Here is a 20811-nt window from a genome sequence, read left to right on the forward strand (position 1 = left end):
AATTACTAGGTGTATGACCTTGGACTAGTTACTTAACTTCTCTAAAGGCTGGTTTTTGTGATCCGTTGAATGAGAATCATAATAGCAGCCTCACAGATGGGTTGTGGGAATTGCATAAGATCATGTCAGGAACGTTCCTAGTGCTGTGCCTGACAGCAGCACAACACATCAGAACTATTATTTTTAAATGTAAGGAAAGGAATGTATTAGTTGTATTAGGTGTTGTTATAATACTACCAGGCATTATCCTTTCGTCTAGTTTCCTTTAGAACATTATTTGTTTATTTTCATGATTCACATATAAAATTTGTTCATTGACTATAAGTGAAAACAGAAAAGTTGTCATTTTATTCTTTCGGTTTATTCAGGATGATTGTGGTCATGTGTCATCTTGTTTCATGAGTTCTTGTTTCTTTGATGTTGTATCCATATGAAAAGTTCTGTGATATTATTTGTAGAATCGTGGTGTGTGATCAGCACCAGTTTGGCATAATTATATGGTCAAACAGGAAGTAAATCAATTCTTCAGTATTTGAAATTGGCACATAATCCCATTATTTCTCTTATCAGTGGTCCCCAGTTAGGGAACTTACGGAGTTACTGTAAAGAATTCACAAATCTATATAGGCATAAAGCTTCGAGTATTGATAGAGAAAACAATATGACCCTTAAATGCGTGTTAAATGCTATTATGATTAATGAAACATATTTCATATGAAAGCCATACTGGTTTTATAGTGTTATTTCATCATTTTGTTGTTGTTCTAAGGCATAAAAAGAGAAATATACCAAGATTATCACATAAGGGTAGATGAGCTTTATTCATGTTTAAAACAGGCTTGCTTAGAAAAGAGTGAAAATCCCCACTTTACATTTTAACTTTTCATGGATTTCACTTGCAGTTTTAGAAAGTAGATTTTGGATGCCTGTTTGTTTCTCCTAAGTATCTAACAATGCCACATCTTGTATCCTGTATGCAGTTAACAAGTGGATGCCTATATAACACTTAAATGACCTTGGCTTTAAATTGCACTGCCTTATTTCCTTAGCAAACTCCGGTAATAGCTTGAGGGTAGTTGAAGAACAGAAAACCATTTCACTGAAAAGTTTATTTAAAATGTAAGAAGTCTAGAAAGCAGCCATTTGTAATCTAGCCCATATATGGCACAGCCATTGACACCAAAACTCACTTCTCTCTTTTAGATGGGAATGCGGTGGAGCCTGACATGTCTGCGGGGTTTTGCCCAGATCACAAGGCAGCCATGGTTTTATTCCTTGACAGGGTCTATGGAATTGAGGTTCAAGACTTCCTCCTCCATCTTCTTGAGGTTGGCTTTCTGCCAGATCTCCGGGCGGCTGCTTCTTTAGATACGGTGAGATTGGAGCAATGGACTTCCTCCTCTCTTGACTCTTCATTCTGTGCCTTATGATATTCTTATATATAGATAGATAGATAGATTAATTGATTGACAATGAATGTTTATTGATTACCTGTTATATTTTCAGGTAAGCCATGGGTAAACAGAAAATAAAACTAGGCTATGTTCTCAAGGAATTCACTGAATAAACTGACCACCTCAGGAAACTTCCCACTGACCAAAAAGAATATGATAAGAATTCTGATAAGGTGCTATGGGATTCAATCAGAGGTTCACATAACTCTAATTTGGGAGGTCACAGTGACTCCTGTTAACCTCTGTTCAGTATCAACCTCCAAATTGGCCTAAACACTTATGCTTCTCAATAAAAGCAATTAAAGAATTACGATGATTTAATGGATATTGTTGAGTCATTATCATCTTGGTGTCTTCGTTTGTTAAGGTACAAATGGATTGAAATCTGTTCTGTATATTGGGTGACCCACACAGAGAATCTGCCGTTATCAGCTTAAATGTTCTTCTCTTTGAAACACTGTGGAATAAGCTGAAGTTCTAAATGTTGTTATAGTAGTTATAGTACTGTACACATTTAATACCTACTTTCATGTACTCATTAATTTTATCAGTTCAATGTGCTTTTTTGATTTCAAAGTACATCAGGACTTGAGCTGACAGTAGCCCCTTCACAAAATATACGAGAGCAGAATCACAAAACTGAAATGAAAACTTTTTTTCTTTGTTTTGCATATTCAGATGAAATTCTGGACCTGAATAGTATGGATGATAACATAGTAATACAGTTATCCTTTGATTATTGGTGCTGATAGACATGAGAAGAATAAATATGAATCATAAAGAGAATTCAGAAAGAATTTATGCATATGAGATCTACTGTGAGAATAAGCTCCTCTCTTTGCCTAGCAAAGGAAAACACATCTGTGATATTATCGTCTTCTTATGTTGATCCTACCATTGATATTTAATGATAGAATCTGAGCCTGTTAAGCTTTTTGAGGAGATAGGTGTCATTTCATTCATTTTTATCTGTTTATGAACAATTGATAGTTGATTGTTTTTAGTGGTAAAAATCATATGAACCCCACATTTAAAGATATAACTGAAGAATACATTTACATGTCTCATAGCGCTATCATCTTCTAGATAGTGAAATTATATGTTCCCATGTTAATCCCTTTGAAAGTTATCTACTGCCAAACACAAATGGCCTTCTACTCTCTGATTCTTTTTCAGGCGGCTTTGAGTGCTACAGACATGGCCTTGGCCCTCAATCGGTACCTTTGCACAGCCGTCTTGCCGTTGTTAACAAGATGTGCTCCTCTCTTTGCTGGCACAGAGCACCATGCTTCTCTCATTGACTCATTACTTCATACTGTGTATAGACTTTCTAAGGGCTGTTCACTTACCAAAGCTCAGCGGGATTCTATAGAAGTTTGTTTACTCTCTATTTGTGGGTGAGTGGATGACAAATTCTACGCCAGCTTCTTCTTTAAAAAACAGAATTTACAGTGTGGCTTTTGACAAATTATTTGGAATTTTGGAAACATTTTCCATACCACAGATTTAATTCATTTTAGGTAGTCCCATATACTGAGGTATGAGTCTTCTCTGAGCGCCCTTGCTCCCAGTCGAGTTCTGGAGTGTTCCTCCAAGCCTCCCTAGGGTATCCAGCTGTTGGATATAGCTTTTGACCAGTTATAGAATACTATTCTGGATGTTGGGAGTGGGGAGAAATTGTGTCGGGAGTCCTTGGCCACTTTAGGTGAGGTGAATAGATCTCCCCTTTTGACTGTGTTTGATGATTTAACTCCTCTTCTAGAAGAGAAAAGAAAAAAGGGACTTCTTAAATATAAAATGTGATACAGCATAATATTAAAACCATATTTATGTGGGGCAATGATGAAGGCTGAATATTTCCTCCAACCTGGAAAACCATTTCCTATCAGTAGAAGTGCTAGAATGTGTTACTATGAAAACCAGAAACGTGTCTCGCCCTGATGAAGTTTTGCCTGTGAAAGTGAGAATTTCTCAAGCGCCTAGAAAGGTCATGGATCCTTTGTAACTGCTCCAGGAGCTCTTGCCTAGCAGTCCCTGGGGGAAGGGCACGTTTTCACCCATGGTAGAGCGTCTGGGTTGAGAGCCAGATGGCACTGAAAGAAGTGGAAAATCAGAAGTGTAGCGCTTTAACTTCCCTAATCTAAGATTCTGTAAAATTGAACCAAAACGCCTCACTCACAGAGATTTTCTAAGTGTTAAACGAGGTGAAACACTTGCCGTTGCCTGATGCAGTAGATGTTCACTATGTATTCATTTTCGCTCCCTTTCTTCTCTGGCAAATTTGCTGTCTCAGCCATTTTTTCCTCCTTTCTGTTCCGATATTCCCTCTTCTTTTTGCTTCTTACCATCCATTGGAATGAGGGAAGGGACATTTACTAAATCTAATGGAGGAAAGTCTTAGGAAACAGTGGGGTCTGCATTTGTGAGTGGTTTGGAAAGGAAGGAGCAGAACAGAAACATCTTCTGTAGCAAAGAAGAGGTGGTCTTCAGATCTGGGGGATAGAGATGAGTTGGGAAATCTAACCTTATATAAAATTAACTAAGTAGCCGATCTTTGGACAAAGAACGTCTAATGAATACCATCTGAAGAGAGGTATAGATTCAGGTCCTTGGCTTACATAATGTATTCTAATGAATGATCTACTTAGTTTAGACACATTGCTCAGCATTATTAACATTAACTTTGTTCTAACAGACAACTGAGACCTTCTATGATGCAGCACTTACTCAGAAGATTAGTATTTGATGTCCCATTATTAAATGAACATGCAAAGATGCCTCTTAAAGTAAGTATAGGAAATGTGTGTAGATATTTGATGACTGGTTTCTCTGATTTTATTTTCTATGACAACACATACATTTCTTAGATACATCATGCTTGATGCTGGAAAATGTCTCCCAATTATTGAAATGGGCATTTAGAAGTTATAGGAATGTATACAGCAACTTTCAATAAACAAGTTCTATAAGATTATAGAAATCTTAACAATGATTTCAATGGAAACAATGGAAATAGAAATCAACAGGAAAAAGATGAAGGCCCACAGCGAAAATATAAGCCAAGATATTCTTAAGTTGGAAAACATGGTAATAGGCCTGGCCTAAAATATTATTAGAAACCTCGAGGGATAAAGACCAGGCTTTAAAGACAACATTTTCTAAGTTAATAATCACATGACAGGCTCCAAATGTCACTTCACAGGGTTCAAAGATAACCTCTCTGTATATGCAATTATAGTTTGTCACACAGTATAGAAAAATCACTGGTATTTTTTCTAAATTTATTGTTCTGTTCAGGATCAAGTCTCATTCTATCTTACTGAGTTGGGAATGTTTTCTTGTCCTTTAATATCATAATCTAGACTCACAATATAGAATACAGTGTTTGCATCAGAGTTATATAGTAATGTGATGGATTTTTTAATAGATGACCACTCTGTACTGCCATCCAGTAGCATTATTTTTTCCCCAATGGCTACCCAGTACTAGTGCTGAAGAAGTATGAGATATGAAGAGTCTATATGGAGTTGTTACAGTAAGCATCCTGGATATTTAGCAAAAGTAATCTTTCTCTGTGAAAACTGACTTTGGTTTAATAAATCTAGATACATTATTGAATTAGGTAAAATAAATTATATCCTTGCTAAAAATTCTGCTTTTATGTTTTTTGTCATCTAAAATGGTTCTTGTCTTACAAAATTTTTTGATACAAATATGCTGGAAAATTCATGAAAAAAGATACAGTCTCATGCTGTTACCCTTATGCAATAAAACTCTTTTACATTAGAGATATGTCAGTGTTAAGCCAAGCATGTTAGATCTCAATATTTCATCATTTGTGACTCCTAAATTATGTGGATATGTGGATGTGTTCATTTTTTTGTAACTGAAAGGAAAAGTAAATGAGTTTTAATATTTTAATAATAAGACATTCAGCCCACATCAATAACAGTAATTCTTAAAATTTATTTTCTTCCTTAGATATAGGAAAGAGTCGAAATATGTATAGTCATATAGATCAGTTTATTAATTTGACAAATATAGATCAAAAATAAATTATCCAAAGAACTACCAAATAATTGAAAGATTCTCTGCTTGTCCTTGACATTCCAGTTAGTTCTAAACAAGCAACATGCATAGGTGAAAATGCAAGGAGCAGTGTAGACAATCAGTAAAGTAATAAATTGCATCCGTAACCCCCAAAGAAATGTAGACAAAGAAGTGATCCAAGTAGAGCAGTTTTGGAAATTGACTTGGAGAATTAAGTATTGAGGCAAGCCACAGGGAGGCAGAGACGGAACAAAAAGAATCACAGACGTATAGTTCCTTTATTGTGCTTCTGGGCCATCCTGACATCAGTCCCTTCGTTTTACATGTGGATTGCAAGATATTAATAACAATTCATAAAATTATAAGTAAATGATTAATGTAGAACTCAGGGATACGTAGAATCCAAACAACCTCATAAAGAATGCTGTACAAGATATAGTTATTTGTAAAATTGGGCGTTTGGTCCTCATATTGTAATCAGTGTTAAATTTGAAAGAGACATAGTGTATCAGTTGGGGTTCTCTAAAGGGTCAGAACTAATGGAATAGATGTATATATGAAGGGGAGTTTATTAAGGAGTGCTGGCTCACACAGTCACCAGGTGAAGTCCCACAATAGACCATCTGCAAGTCGAGGGACCAGGAAGCCAGTCCAGGTTCCAAAACCTTAAACATAGGGAAGCCAACAGTGCAGCCTTCAGTCTGTGGCCAAAGACCCAAGAGCCCCTGGTAAATCACTGGCGTAGGTCCAAAAGTCTAAAAGCTGAAGAACTTGGTGTCTGATGTTCCAGGGCAGGAAGCACCCAGCACAGGAGAAAGATGAAGGCCAGAAGACTCAGCAAGTCCAGTCCTTCCACATTCTTCTGCCTGCTTTGATCCTAGCCCTGTTGGCAGCTGATTAGATGGTGCCCACCTAAATTGAGGGTGGGTCTGTCTCTCCCTATCCACCCACTGACTCAAATGTTAATCTCCTTTGTCAACACCCTCAAAGACACACCCAGGATCAATACTCTGCATCCTTCAATACAGTCAAGTTGACCCTCAATATTAACTATCACACATAGTATACACGGTGGTAGTATTCTCCAAGACAGTTTACATGGGATTGAGCAATTTCACTTCAGTTGACCTTATAATGTAGCATTACAGTGTCATATGAGGAGAAATGAAAAAAAAAATCCAAAAGGTTTTGATAGCTCATTGCTTTTATAATTGTTTTCCCACATAGCTGCTGACAAATCATTATGAAAGATGCTGGAAATATTACTGCCTGCCTGGAGGGTGGGGAAACTTTGGTGCTGCCTCAGAAGAAGAACTTCATTTGTCAAGAAAGTTGTTCTGGGGCATTTTTGATGCCCTGTCTCAAAAGGTAATTTAATATTTTGTGGGTTTGTTTGTATCAGTAAAATGGCACAAAGCCACACATTCTTAGTAAGATAGTATTCCTAGTTGAATACTGTCTTTGCTAACCAAGACACATACGGCTTTATTTTTTCTCTTTTCTCAACTTCATAATAAATGTTGAAAATGCAATTTATATTTATTTTTCTTAATCATTATGGTAGCATTTTCCTTGTGATCGTAACACTGTTTCTGAATGTAAAATGGCTAAGCAGTTCAGGAAATTACGCGCAGGGTTGATAAGTTTCTGGTGCATTTGGACTCAGACTCTCCCTAGTCCCATCTCCAATCTTATAAAGGCCAAAGAAATTATATCCAATACAAAAATATAAAACATGAAATCTTATGTAATTGTAATATCCCGGTTCCCTGCTAAAGTCTCCAGCTTTGCTGCTATGGAGCTTTAGATACCTTCACTCAATGTTGCATTGGATATATGGCATTCCCTTATAGTTGCAAAATTTATAATGAATAGTTCATATGTTTTCAGATGGCTGGCAGGTGTTGATCTTAGAGAAAAGGCAGAACAACAAGTTTTGTATGTTCATGCTTAAATTAATCAAAATTAGTTTGAATTCCCAGATTGACATTATTAGATGATTGGAGTAGTATAACCACAAGTTTGCTACATAATAGAGGAATATTTGTCTGCAATTACATTTGGTAGCAACACTTTAATACTTTTTCTTAATGAATTTCCTTTGGTAAACTGAGTCCTTTTAAAATAATGTGTAAGTATTTTTTAGAATCATTTACATTTATTTAACATTGAACATTTAAAGTGAAATAATTTAAATTATTACTTTTATTTTTTAGAAATATCTATAAATATAAATTTAACTTAATACTCAAATACCTCTTCTTATAAATTTTTATCATGCATACTTTCTATAGAATTTCTTTTCCAGCTCAGAATTTTATTTTTCAAACCTTTATAATGCAACATGGATTGGTTAAAATTTCTCACTCTCTAGAATGTTATGATTTCTGTATTTTTCATGTAAACTCATTATAATATACAGGAATTATCTATAACTAACTATAAGGAACGTAGTCCCTATTGACTGAAATTACGTTTATCTTGTAACGATATTTTACATATTGACGATATTAAAGTTTACTTCATTTCCAATGTGTTGGAGAGTCAAAGATTTTATTCTCCTTAAACTGAAACTGCTGCAGCTTCTTTTATGTTTGTAAATCTAGCTGCAGCTTCTTTTATGTTTGATGGGGTTTTAGGTTCTGTGTTTCATTTTCTAGAAAAAGAATTATCAGAGAGTTCAGTTAGCCCAGGGTAATTCACATTTTCTTCTGCAACCTTCTGTAGCCCTGATGATCATGCTGAGAACTTTTGCTATATAGTAATTTCTTTTTTGGTCCTCCATTTTTCCCAGAAATATGAGCAAGAGCTTTTCAAACTGGCACTGCCTTGCCTGAGTGCAGTTGCGGGAGCTTTGCCTCCAGACTACATGGAGTCAAATTATGTCAGTATGATGGAAAAACAGTCATCAATGGATTCTGAAGGGAACTTTAACCCACAACCTGTTGATACCTCAAAGTATGGACTCTTTCTATTGCAGCAGATTTTTATTGTAAATGATGTGTGAAGTCTGAAATTGAATAAGGTACTAAAGTGAACTTTCTCTAATACATGTCCCCTTTGAATTGGTATCCTTTTAATAGGGGTCCTTTTAATTTATAAAATGGTAATAATAATAATAATAATAATATCAGAAATAGATAAGATGTACCTTCGAGGATATTCTTAACACAATCAAGACTCCGTATATGTAATATCTACAATAGAATTAAGAAAGTCTGTCAGTTATATTTTTAGTTGAAACATTACCCTAAGTGTTTATTAGTAACTACGAATCAACCTCTATATAACATCTTTTACTTAGGATATTCCCAGCATGCACTGCAAAGCTGCTTCTGTGAGTGGCAAGGGAATCCCTTCACCCATCACTACATCTCAGCAAGGTCCAGGGTTAACAGCTGATGTTCAGCTTGATAAAACACAGCACGAGATGGAAGGGAATATCGAATGAGAATTTTTATGGAAAATTCAGCATGCAGTTAGAATGCAGTTTGACAACCAAAACTAAAGATGAAACAACATTCTTTAACATTATGAAACTTATTACATGTACTTAGTTACAAAAATTGTTCTACAGATAGGATGTTTGGGAACTTCAGGTGTTTGAAGTCTGAGCATTTTGTTGTTGTTGTTACTGTTTTTAAGTAGGACCATGGTTCTCCATGTGCAAGGAAAGCTGCCTCTTCATGCCACATTATCTTACTGATTCCATGGTGCTCAGCAAGATCAGTTTTAGCAAGGTAGACACTTGGTAGTTCTTATCCACGGCTTCTGAATTTGCTTGGGAGTTCAACTTTGAGGCTTCTGAGTGGCCCCCAGCTGATTTAGCTTCCATAACCAGATCAGAATTTCAACCTGAGTGGTATGCCGTTAGTTTGATAATGCCTTAAATTTGCATGTTTGGTCTTTGATGACAGTCCTGTGAGAAAAGACCCTTTCCCCCATCCCCCAGTATTTGGCTTATGTGATTGATCTTTTGTATCTCCTCCGAAGTAAGTAAACCAATATATCACATGTTCACATTCCTACATGGGTAAGTTTGTGGTTTGCTAACATATGATCTAATCTGAGATTTTTAAATATCAGAACAATGTCATGGTTTTGGCGTTGGTTCATTAAATCCAATTAATTAATGAGTGTGGGCATGGATATTAATTTATCTAGGCTTGCCCCTTTGGGGACTTCTTAACAGATACAGGTTTATGCGGTGGTATCAATGATTTCTAGATGAGTACAATTTTTTATATATTGCTTCTTAGGTATGTGTATGTCTTATAGTTCAATTACTGTTAACTGCTGGAAAACAACAACAAACCATCTTATACTAGATTTTATGTAGAATTGTATTCTCAAAGTTAATACTTTAATAAGATATATTCATTAATGAATAGAATTTTATATATATATTTGATTTTCCATTCATAGATACGTTTTAAGCCTTAGATTTACCATCAGACTTGGTCATCATTTGCATGTCCTCAACATCAAGGAACTAAATACTCATTTAAACACAAAAGGAGTCAAGAGTAAATATTAACAAAAAGCAGGAGTTAATTATTTTCCCTATAGTTAATACTAGTAACATTTACAGCGTTATTTGTGGACCATGAATATTTAAAAATTTTAACACATCACTACTAAATTTAGTGCTTGTTTTTTCTTTGTTGTGTAATCTATTGTCCTAATCTTTGAATGTATTTTAATTATTTCAATTTATATATTTAATAATAATTGTTATTATAGTTTTATGATATTTAATTTGTTATGTTAGCACATAAACTATGAATCAATATAAGATGAGCAGATAGAACATTATCTGCTTGACTTTTCTTATATTGTTCTGAAAATAGAAAAATGTAATTCTTTGTTAAAAGTAGTGTTTAACAGTTAAAACTGAATGAGATATAAGCATTCAAAAGCTGTGAGTAAATGATTAATATGATTCCTGTAAATTCTGTGAAAATCAAGCTCTTTTGTCTTTATTTCTCTCATAGTATTACAATTCCTGAGAAGTTGGAATACTTCATTAACAAATACGCAGAACACTCCCATGACAAATGGTCAATGGACAAGGTAAAAAGAGAATTACATTCTTATTCAGTAGTCATTATTAATGACTGGTCACTGTTCAAATACTTCTGACCATGACAGTTTTCTCTTTTAAAATGAGAACTTGATCTAAATTAGGAAAAAATACTTAATTACAATTAGCTTATATAATAATATAATATTTAGCTAGCTCTATCATTAACGCAAATATGATTCACTTATGAATAAGCACTATTTTAAGCTTTCAAAAGATCTATTAATTACATTATAAATGTAGTTTCTATAACATATGTTGTTTATCTGAGTAAAAAGCAATAATCACCAAGGGCTTCAGGAGGAAATGGTGACCCCTGTTCAGAATTCACCTTTTAAGGAAACTTTGGTTTTATATGTAGGTTTTTTGGGTTTATTTTTTGAGTCCTGCTCTGTCGCCCGGGCTGGAGTGCAGTGGTGTGATCATACTTCACTGCATCCTGGAACTACTGGGATGCGATCCTCCTGCCTCAACCTCCTGAATAGTTGGGACTACAGGTGCACACCACCATACTTGGCTAATTGTTAATATTTTTTATAGAGATGAGATCTTGCTATGTTGCCCAGGCTGGTCTCCAACTGTTGGCCTCAAGCAGTTGTTCAGCCAGCCTCAACCTTCCAAACTGCTGAGATTACAGGCATGAGCCACCATGCCTGGCCAGGTTTTAGGTATAGTTCTATATCAGATAAAATCTTGAAAATTATTAATCAGGATTTAACAATTATTTACCTTTTCTATTCTTCTGTTGTATTTCTTACTACCAACTAGATCTGCAGTTTACTAAAAATAGATTACATTGGCCAGGTGACTTTTTTGTGTGTTTTCAAGAAAAACAACACAAATGAGAAAACTAAAGTAGCTGCATCTATGAGATAATTTCTACATATTATGAGATTTTCTAAAGGAAATCTTATGCCTGAATATTCACATTTAAGTTGAGCTCAGTCTAAACTTGACAGAGGATAAAGTAGGTTCATCAGAGGAATTGAGTTGAGATGATTCAAGGACCTAAAATACTCATATATTGATTTGGTAAAATGAAAATCAGACACCAAAGGCTGCTTCCAGAGGATGTGTATGCTTCATAACAAATCAAGATCATCATGCTAGAGATGTCATATTGAGTTTCAGACATTGCCCTGGCCAGTCAGTCTTTCAGTCCCTCTAAGAAACCCTTTTTTGCAGGTTTTGATAAGTATCTGGTTCTTCATTCAGTAACCGATTTACTACGTAAGTCAGTAAGGATCTATCTTACATAAAAACTCCACTAAGTACTGAGTGGGTGGAGTTGGTGATGGAGAGGAATATTACAGGAAGCTATTCCAGTCTAATTACTCAGACTCTGTAGGCAGACGAGAAATGATATAGGGAAATGGAGATATGTACAAATGGGCAAAATAATATGGAATGAATGTGTTGAGAGAAAATTTGATGAAAGAATGGATAAAACAGGTGGCATTATTCAGAGAAGACTCTGAGATGCATACTCTAGTTTTCCTATTTAAAATGCATGTTTTTTATTTACACTTCACAGGTGGGGTCCCAAGATGGGTCAGAATAGATATCCTTGGGACCATGCGTCCCTCTAGCCTCCTCCTGTGGGAATGCTTATTGGCACAATGACAAGACCTTGGTCTGTTTAAGGAAGATTGGGCGCTTCTAGTCTCTGGATAAAAAGACTTGTTCCAGATGATTACTGAAAATACATCATGCAATATATCCATGCAACAAAGCTGTACATTTACTCCCTGAATCTGAAATTTAAAATAAAAGAAAATAACATTGATTAGGATGGATATCTTTATAGTGACTTATGCTGGATAAAATTTCAATCTTGCCGGGTGCGGTGGCTCAAGCCTGTAATCCCAGCACTTTGGGAGGCCGAGACGGGCGGATCACGAGGTCAGGAGATCGAGACCATCCTGGCTAACATGGTGAAACCCCGTCTCTACTGAAAAAATACAAAAAGCTAGCCGGGCGAGGTGGCGGGCGCCTGCAGTCCCAGCTACTCAGGAGGCTGAGGCAGGAGAATGGCGTGAACCCGGGAGGCGGAGCTTGCAGTGAGCTGAGATCCGGCCACTGCACTCCAGCCCGGGCGACAGAGTGAGACTCCGTCTCAAGAGAAAAAAAAAAAAAAAAAATTCAATCTTAACCCTTACTTTAGTTCATTTTAGGTTTATTTTATCAAACATGCACTTAAACACCTGTATATCTACACCCTCTAAAATTAACACATGTAAAACAATTTTTAATGTTTGCCCTTTTTTTTAGTTGGCAAATGGATGGATTTATGGAGAAATATATTCAGACTCTTCTAAGGTTCAACCATTAATGAAGCCATATAAGCTATTGTCTGAAAAGGTGAGGATTTTTTGTTTGTTTTAGTTTGTAAAGTTTTTATTCTTTTGGAAAATATTTTTCTTTGTTACATGTTTTTATATTAAAATGACTTCTTTATTTTAAAGTTGGTATTTTTTCTTCCAAAGGCCCCATTTTAAAAAACCTTCTTATATTTTGTCTTTTCCTCTCCATTCTTATTTTCTGTCAGCATTTCTGTGTTTATTCTCTTCTCTCCTTAACATTTTTCTTTTCCTTTTTGATTTTTATTCCTCTTCCATATTTTAAAGTACTTTTAAAAATCTTCTTATCATACTTAAGAGTTTCTTGATGAGTGATGACAAAGTAATAATGTGCTTATAATGTATAGGTTTTCATATATTTGACTTCTTTGGGGAAAAAATGCGTATCTTGACAAATGAAGTGAAAAGGATTTCACTTCATTGTGAGTCATTTGTATGTTACATAAGCTGTCCTTTTGTTCTGTGTCTCTCCTTTGTAGTTTCTGTGTTAGGTCCTAGGAACCAGGTCCGCTAAAGGAAATTGACCTTGATGCTATATAATGAACAAAGTGAGGGTCCCTCTTAGTAACATTAGTAAAACTAGATCTCTGCTCACACTCTGCTTTTAGAATTTTACTTTCCTTTTTTATTTTTAAATAAGCTATGCGCATCAAATTTTTACAAAGTGAAGGCAGTCTATTCAAAAGCAAAGCGTTACTTAACGTTTTTATTTACATTCATAATATATCTGTTGTTTTTTGTTTTTTCTTCTCTAGGAAAAAGAAATTTATCGCTGGCCAATCAAAGAATCTTTAAAAACTATGCTGGCTTGGGGCTGGAGAATTGAAAGAACTCGGGAGGGAGACAGCATGGCCCTTTACAACCGGACTCGTCGTATTTCTCAGACAAGCCAGGTAAGAATTCATCACGGTGATGAATCAACTGTTTATGTTATGGACTAAATAATTTTGTTAAATTTAATTATTGGGTTTTTCTTAAAAAATAATTTGAAAATTCTGAAGAGTCACAAAATTTAGAAGGGAGAGAAACAAGCTATATTACCTTTTCTTTAGTTTCAAGGGAGGTTAAATGATGATTAAGTTACTGGACTTTATGTACAAGCCTTCCGTTTTCTGGCTAGTATAGAAGAAGTAACCAGCTGTAGGACATGGGTGAAGCTTTAAACCATCATTCTCAGCAAACTAACACAGGAGCAGAAAACCAAGCACCACAAGTTCTCACTCATAAGTGGGAGTTGAACAATGAGAACACATGGACACAGGGAGGGGAACATCACACACCAGGACCTGTCGTGGGGTGGGGAGCTAGGGGAGGGAGAGCATTAAGAGAAATACCTAATGTAGGTGACGGGTTGATGGGTGCAGCAAACCACCGTGGCACGTGTATACCTATGTAACAAACCTGTACATTCTGCACAAGTACCCCAGAACTTAAAGTATAATAAAACATTTAAAAAAGAAGAAGAAGAAGTATTCAGTTGTAAGGTCCTGAAGTTTTCCGAATGGAAACAGCACATCATGTTCATTCGCTACCGTTGGTTTGTCTATAAAGCTTTCTTCTCATTTCCAGTGGGATCTGAGGGTTGGTTCTTAGGAAAGAGTAGGATGTTCAGACAGTCATGATCCAGATCTAGAACGCACAGGGGTGCTCCTGTCTGCAGAGGGCAGGTATACAGCCACACAGGCAGAGCAAAAATTCACAGAAGATGTTGCTACTGGACCATGTCACGGGAGTTCAACCAACAAGCAAGACTCTACCCATAGGTCTTCGGTGCTCAAGGTGGCAAGAATAAGGCACAGCCTTGATGTGGAAAAGCTGGGGTTCAGGGTGGACACCAAATGCCACCCATTAACATTTAGTCACAAGGTCATGTGAGCTGCTTACCTTTGACCCTCTCATTTCTCCTGGGAGCTAAAACTGTCATTATTCTTTTCTTGACCCCTCAGCTCACTATATATGTGGTTTACAACAAATATTGTTTATTATTGCTATTTACACAGATATCCTTTTTTTGAAAATAAAATGAGGGTCTAACAGCATGTGCTTCATATGCTCCATAGTTGAAATATACTTTTTTTTGTATCATTTCAAATTTTTTTTTTATACTTTAAGTTCTAAGGTACATGTGCACAACGTGCAGGTTTGTTACGTGTGTATACATGTGCCATGTTGGTGTGCTGCACCCATTAACTCATCATTTACATTAGGTATATCTCCTAATGCTATCCCCTTCCTGTATCCAAGTGATCTCATTGTTCAGTTCCCACCTATGAGTGAGAACATGCGGTATTTGGTTTTCTGTTCTTGCGATAGTTTGCTGAGAATGATGGTTTCCAGCTGCATCCATGTCCCTACAAAGGACACGAACTCATCCTTTTCTATGGCTGCATAGTGTTCCATGGTGTATATGTGCCACATTTTCTTAATCCAGTCTGTCACTGATGGACATTTGGGTTGATTCCAAGTCTTTGCTATTGTGAATAATGCCGCAATAAACATACGTGTGCATGTATCTTTAAAGCAGCATGACTTATAATCCTTTGGTTATATCCCCAGTAATGGGATTACTGGGTCAAATGATATTTCTAGTTCTAGATCCTTGAGGAATCGCCACACTGTTTTCCACAATGGTTGAACTAGTTTACAATCCCACCAACAGTGTAAAAGTGTTCCTATTTCTCCACATCCTCTCCAGCACCTGTTGTTTCCTGATTTTTTTAATGATTGCCATTCTAACTGGTGTGAGATGGTATCTCATTGTTGTTTTGATTTGCATTTCTCTGATGGTGAGTGATGATGAGCATTTTTTCATGTGTCGGCTATAGGAATGTCTTCTTTTGAGAAGTGTCTGTTCATATCCTTTGCCCACTTTTTGATGGGGTTGTTTGTTATTTTCTTGTAAATTTGTTTGAGTTCTTTATAGGTTCTGGATATTAACCCTTTGTCAGATGAATAGATTGCAAAAATTTTCTCCCATTCCGTAGGTTGCCTGTTCACTGTGATGGTAGTTTCTTTTGCTGTGCGGAAGCTCTTTAGTTTAATTAGATACCATTTGTCAATTTTGGCTTTTGTTGCCATTGCTTTTGGTGTTTTAGACATGAAGTCCTTGCCCATGCCTATGTCCTGAATGGTATTACCTAGGTTTTCTTCTAGGGTTTTTATGGTTTTAGGTCTAACATTTAAGTCTCTAATCCATCTTGAATTAATTTTCGTATAAGGAGTAAGGAAAGGATCCAGTTTCAGTTTTCTACTTATGGCTAGCCAATTTTCCCAGCACCATTTATTAAATAGGGAATCTTTTCCCCATTTCTTGTTTTTCTCAGGTTTGTCAAAGATCAGATGGCTGTAGATGTGTGGTATTATTTCTGAGGGCTCTGTTCTGTTCCATTGGTCTATATCTCTGTTTTGGTACCAGTACCATGCTGTTTTGGTTACTGTAGCCTTGTAGTATAGTTTGAATTCAGGTAGCGTGATGCCTCCAGCTTTGTTCTTTTGGCTTAGGATTGTCTTGGCAATGCGGGGTCTTTTTTGGTTCCATGTGAACTTTAAAGCGGTTTTTTCCAATTCTGTGAAGAAAGTCATTGGTAGCTTAATGGGGATGGCATTGAATCTATAAATTACCTTGGGCAGTATGGCCATTTTCACAATATTGATTCTTCCTATCCATGGGCATGGTATGTTCTTCCATTTGTTTGTGTCCTCTTTTATTTTCAGTATTGATGGAACGCATCTCAAAATAATAAGAGCTATTTATGACAAACTCACAGCCAATATCATACTGAATGGGCAAAAACTGGAAACATTCCCTTTGAAAACTGGCACAAGACAGGGATGCCCTCTCTCACCACTCCTATTCAACATAGTGTTGGAAGTTCTGGTTAGGGCAATCAGGCAAGAGAAAGAAATAAAGGATATTCAGTTAGGAAAAGAAGTCAAATTGTCCGTTTGGAGATGACATGATTGTATATTTAGAAAACCCCATTGTCTCAGCCCAAAATCTCCTTAAGCTGATAAGCAACTTCAGCAAAGTCTCAGGATACAAAATCAGTGTGCAAAAATCACATTCTTATATAGCAGTAACAGACAAACAGAGAGCCAAATCATGAATGAACTCCCGTTCACAATAGCTTCAAAGAGAATAAAATACCTAGGAATCCAACTTACAAGGGATGAAATATACTTTTAAATAAATTGAGTTCTGATTTGGGCATATTTTACATTAAATTGTCTTTGGGATGTATCATATATGGATGGAAACTGTAAAAGTGTGTTTTATCTATTTTTTGTTTCTTTACGCTTTTCTAAGTAAAATAGCTTTTATTTTAATCTGTTTCAACAAATGTTGAGCACAAAATGCATACTAGGCAATGAGAATACAAAGATAGCAAGACAATTGTAATCCTAAAAGTCATAAAATAGCATTAGATAAGGTCAAGTTAAATCTACTACAACATGGTACAGAAAGGGTGAGACTAGTGGTATGTACAAGACACTACACAATGTAGAGAAAGGGATGATTTTTAAAAATTATTCTGTAAGGCAGATAAGAAATAAGAAATTACTGCAAATGCAGATGACTTTAAGCTTCATGAAAAATAAGGGAGATTCTTCCACTGCTCTTAATAGCAAAAATTATGTACTCTAATTTAAAATCATATATATTTTCTATCACCCCTCTTTCCCTTTCTCCTTTTTGTTCTAGTAGTAAGCCCTTAATAGATCCTATTAACCCGTGGAACCATCTCTCGTGTCTTAGTGATTTTTACAGTGACATGTGATTTTTGAAAATTATTCTTAAATCTCGAATGTGATTTCAAAATATTAGGTGATGCTTGTGCCAGAGGCACAGTTTGTAAGGTAAGAGGAAGGGCTATGGAATTTCACCACTTGGGCTTAAATCCTAGTAGTGCTGCTTTCTAAAAATGTACCTTTGGGTACTTGATCTCTGTTTGCCTCATTGAATGTGAACTCTTATTGTTACTATTGTTATGTCAGTATTTCTGTTGAGAGCATTTATTGAGAGCATTTCATTAGTGGTAAATGAAAAAGTATATTTGTGTTTGTAGCACTTTGGCCTGTAGGTGGGAAAGAAAGAATAATTCTGTCAGCCTCAGAAATAGGGAGCAATATACACCGAAGGCCACAAATCTATGTATAACTCTTGCCATTATTTTCGCCCAAATGTTCTTTAAGCATAAACCAATATTATTTCAAATGTTAACATAGATTGTCATTTCTCCATTACTTGCTTTATAGCTTTTTGTTTCCCAACTATCATCTTGTTAAACTTCTTTGTCTTTTTCTGTTACTGATTTCTTATGTGATTATTAAGCGATTTTCTATCATGTATAAACTCTTCTGACTAAAGGAACACTTTATAGCATCATTTTATATAAGGAATGTAAGTGGATGAGTGAAGATCATGTGTAGATGTGATTCTGACCCTGAATGCCTCAGCTTTTTTTTTTCTTAATGGGGCTCAGCACTCCCTCAGGGATGTACAGGTGGCCCATGGTTAATGACAGTGTCTGGCACAGCCAGCCTGGGTTGACATTCTGGTCTCACCCCTGAGTACCTAGCTAGTTATGTGAGCTTGGGTAAACTGGTTAACCTCTGTATGCTGCAGTTTTCTCATCTTTAAAATGAAGCTGGTATGAGTCTCTGCTTTGAAAGAATGTTGTGAGTGTTCTCGTTATGATGCTTATTAATCACTTAAAAGAATAACTGGCATATATTTCAATATGGGTGAACCATAATTTTTGTCCTTATTATCTTTATGTGGATCAATAACCTGATGAATGTCCTTTGTTTGCCATGAATACCAGAGGAAGACACGAATCCTGATTTCAGGAAATTTACCGCCCACTTAGGGCTTTAGAATTTGCACATGTAAGACAAACATAAGGGTATGAATAACACCAGTATCAACTCGACGGAATATACAATAGAGTATATAAGGGCTGATAAAAGTTATAAGAAGTTGATTGGAGAGGGGTTAACTGGGTAGGTTTTTACCCCTTCCTTAGTAGGGATACTAAAGTCAACAGCAAAGAACATTTCTGACAATCTCAGGCATATCCCACAGGTTTTCAACAATTACTTGTTTACTCCCAAATTCCAATGCCTTACCTCATATCCATTTTTCAATACTACAAATGTAGGATAAAAACTATTTCAAACAAATGAAAAAATAAGCTTACAACCTGGAAGGGGAAGGGAGATTAGAATGAAATTTTTGGAACGTGTTACTTATCTAGAACTAAAATACAGGATAGGATAGAGGGATGATGCATTCATTCCTTCAGCAGATATTTATTGAGCACCCATTATGTATGCTGCATTGTCCTAAGCTTTTCAGATACATCAGTGACAAAATGGACAAAAATCTCTGCTGTCCAGGAGCTTACATTCTAATGGGGGAAATAAACAACGGATAGAAAGGCCAGGCATGGTAGCTCATGCCTGCAATCCCAGCACTATGGGAGGCTAAGGCAGGGGGATTGCTTGAGCCCAGGAGTTTGAAAGCAGCCTGAGTAATATGGCGAAACAACATCTCTACAAAAAATAGAAAACCTAGTCAGGTGTGGTTGCATGGCACACACCTGTAATCCCAACTACTCAGGAGGCTGAGGTGGGAGGATTGAATAAAGCCAGGAGGTTGAGGCTGCAGTGAATTGTGTTTGTGTCACTTGACTTCAGCCTAGGTAACAGTGTAAGAGAGACCCTGTCTTCAGAAAAACAAGTTCTAGCTATGCTATGATAGAGTATGATAAATATCGTGAGAAGAGAAAACAGCATAGAAAGGCAAATTGGGAGTGCAACAGGGAGATTTGGAAGGTGTTTGGAGGTGAGTTGCAATTTTAATATGGAGCTTTCAGGTAGATTTCATCAGAAGGTAAATTGAATAAAAACCTGAAAGAGTTGAGGGAGTTACACAGATTTGGAGGAAGAATGTCCCAAACATTGCACATGTGCTAAGGTGGGAGTGTTTGGGAGATAAGGAAGTGAGCGAGGCTGGAATCCAGTGAGTAACATGAGGGTACAGTGGTTTCAGGGGCCAGGTCCTATAGGACACTGGGGACCATCTTAAGGACTTGGATAAGTGCGTTGGTGTTAGAATCACTTTCAAAATTTGATGCTGCTGTTTGCTACCTACATAATATAGTTTATGACTTTTAAAATTATTTAATTTCTCTTGAGCCTCTTTTCTCTCATTTTAAAATGGTAAAAAGTAATACCTACTGTTCAGAGTTGTTCTGAAGATAAAATGAGATAATCTGTGTGTCCCAATGACCACACACCTGGTAGTTGCTACTGCTGTTGTTAATGCTAATAAGATTAGTATGAATGTTAAACCCCCTGGCTCCAAGATGGTGCATAGTCCAGGGAACCTGAAATTGTGCAAGACCTGGCCAGTCTTCTGATTTCTGTGTATCTGAAGAAGAAAAACAGGCAATTAAAAGCATAAAAAGAATCTGCCCCTAAATAAGCAAATATTTACCTACATTATTAAAACTGGCCTCAAGAACTTAAAGTGAAAAACTTGTAAATTTCAGTTATGTAAGGAAAGTGGTTTAAGGGGAGATTAAATAGTGGGAAATCTATTTATGAACAAATAGACTTATAGAGTTATTGCTATCAATAAAATTTGCAGAAAGTCTAATGTAATTTGTCATCAGTTTTAAGACATACACTTGCCCTATTTTAATATCTGTGAGATTGGGAATCATTTTATAATCTTAACATTAATGAGAGATGGTATGTGTCAGATGCTGGGGATATTAATAAAGCCCAGCCCGTGCCCACATATTTTTGCCGTACAGTGGAGAAGACATTGCTTAGGGAAGAACAAAATAAATAGTTT

General features: G+C 36.2%; 1 protein-coding gene across 4 annotated transcripts in view; it reads left to right on the plus strand.

Moving 5' to 3' along the window:
* Positions 1 to 20811, plus strand: part of RYR2 (ryanodine receptor 2) — a 793619-nt gene that overhangs the window by 605289 nt on the left and 167519 nt on the right. For all 4 annotated transcript variants that reach the window (XM_030936088.1, XM_030936090.1, XM_030936089.1 and 1 more), the window contains exons 49-56: positions 1204 to 1373; positions 2631 to 2851; positions 4150 to 4240; positions 6732 to 6872; positions 8299 to 8462; positions 10499 to 10577; positions 12859 to 12948; positions 13703 to 13840. In XM_030936088.1, the coding sequence (XP_030791948.1) occupies positions 1204 to 1373; positions 2631 to 2851; positions 4150 to 4240; positions 6732 to 6872; positions 8299 to 8462; positions 10499 to 10577; positions 12859 to 12948; positions 13703 to 13840 (1094 nt within the window). The remainder of the gene's footprint in view (positions 1 to 1203; positions 1374 to 2630; positions 2852 to 4149; positions 4241 to 6731; positions 6873 to 8298; positions 8463 to 10498; positions 10578 to 12858; positions 12949 to 13702; positions 13841 to 20811) is intronic.

Source organism: Rhinopithecus roxellana, chromosome 8 (assembly GCF_007565055.1).
Source record: "Rhinopithecus roxellana isolate Shanxi Qingling chromosome 8, ASM756505v1, whole genome shotgun sequence".
NCBI lineage: Eukaryota > Metazoa > Chordata > Mammalia > Primates > Cercopithecidae > Rhinopithecus > Rhinopithecus roxellana.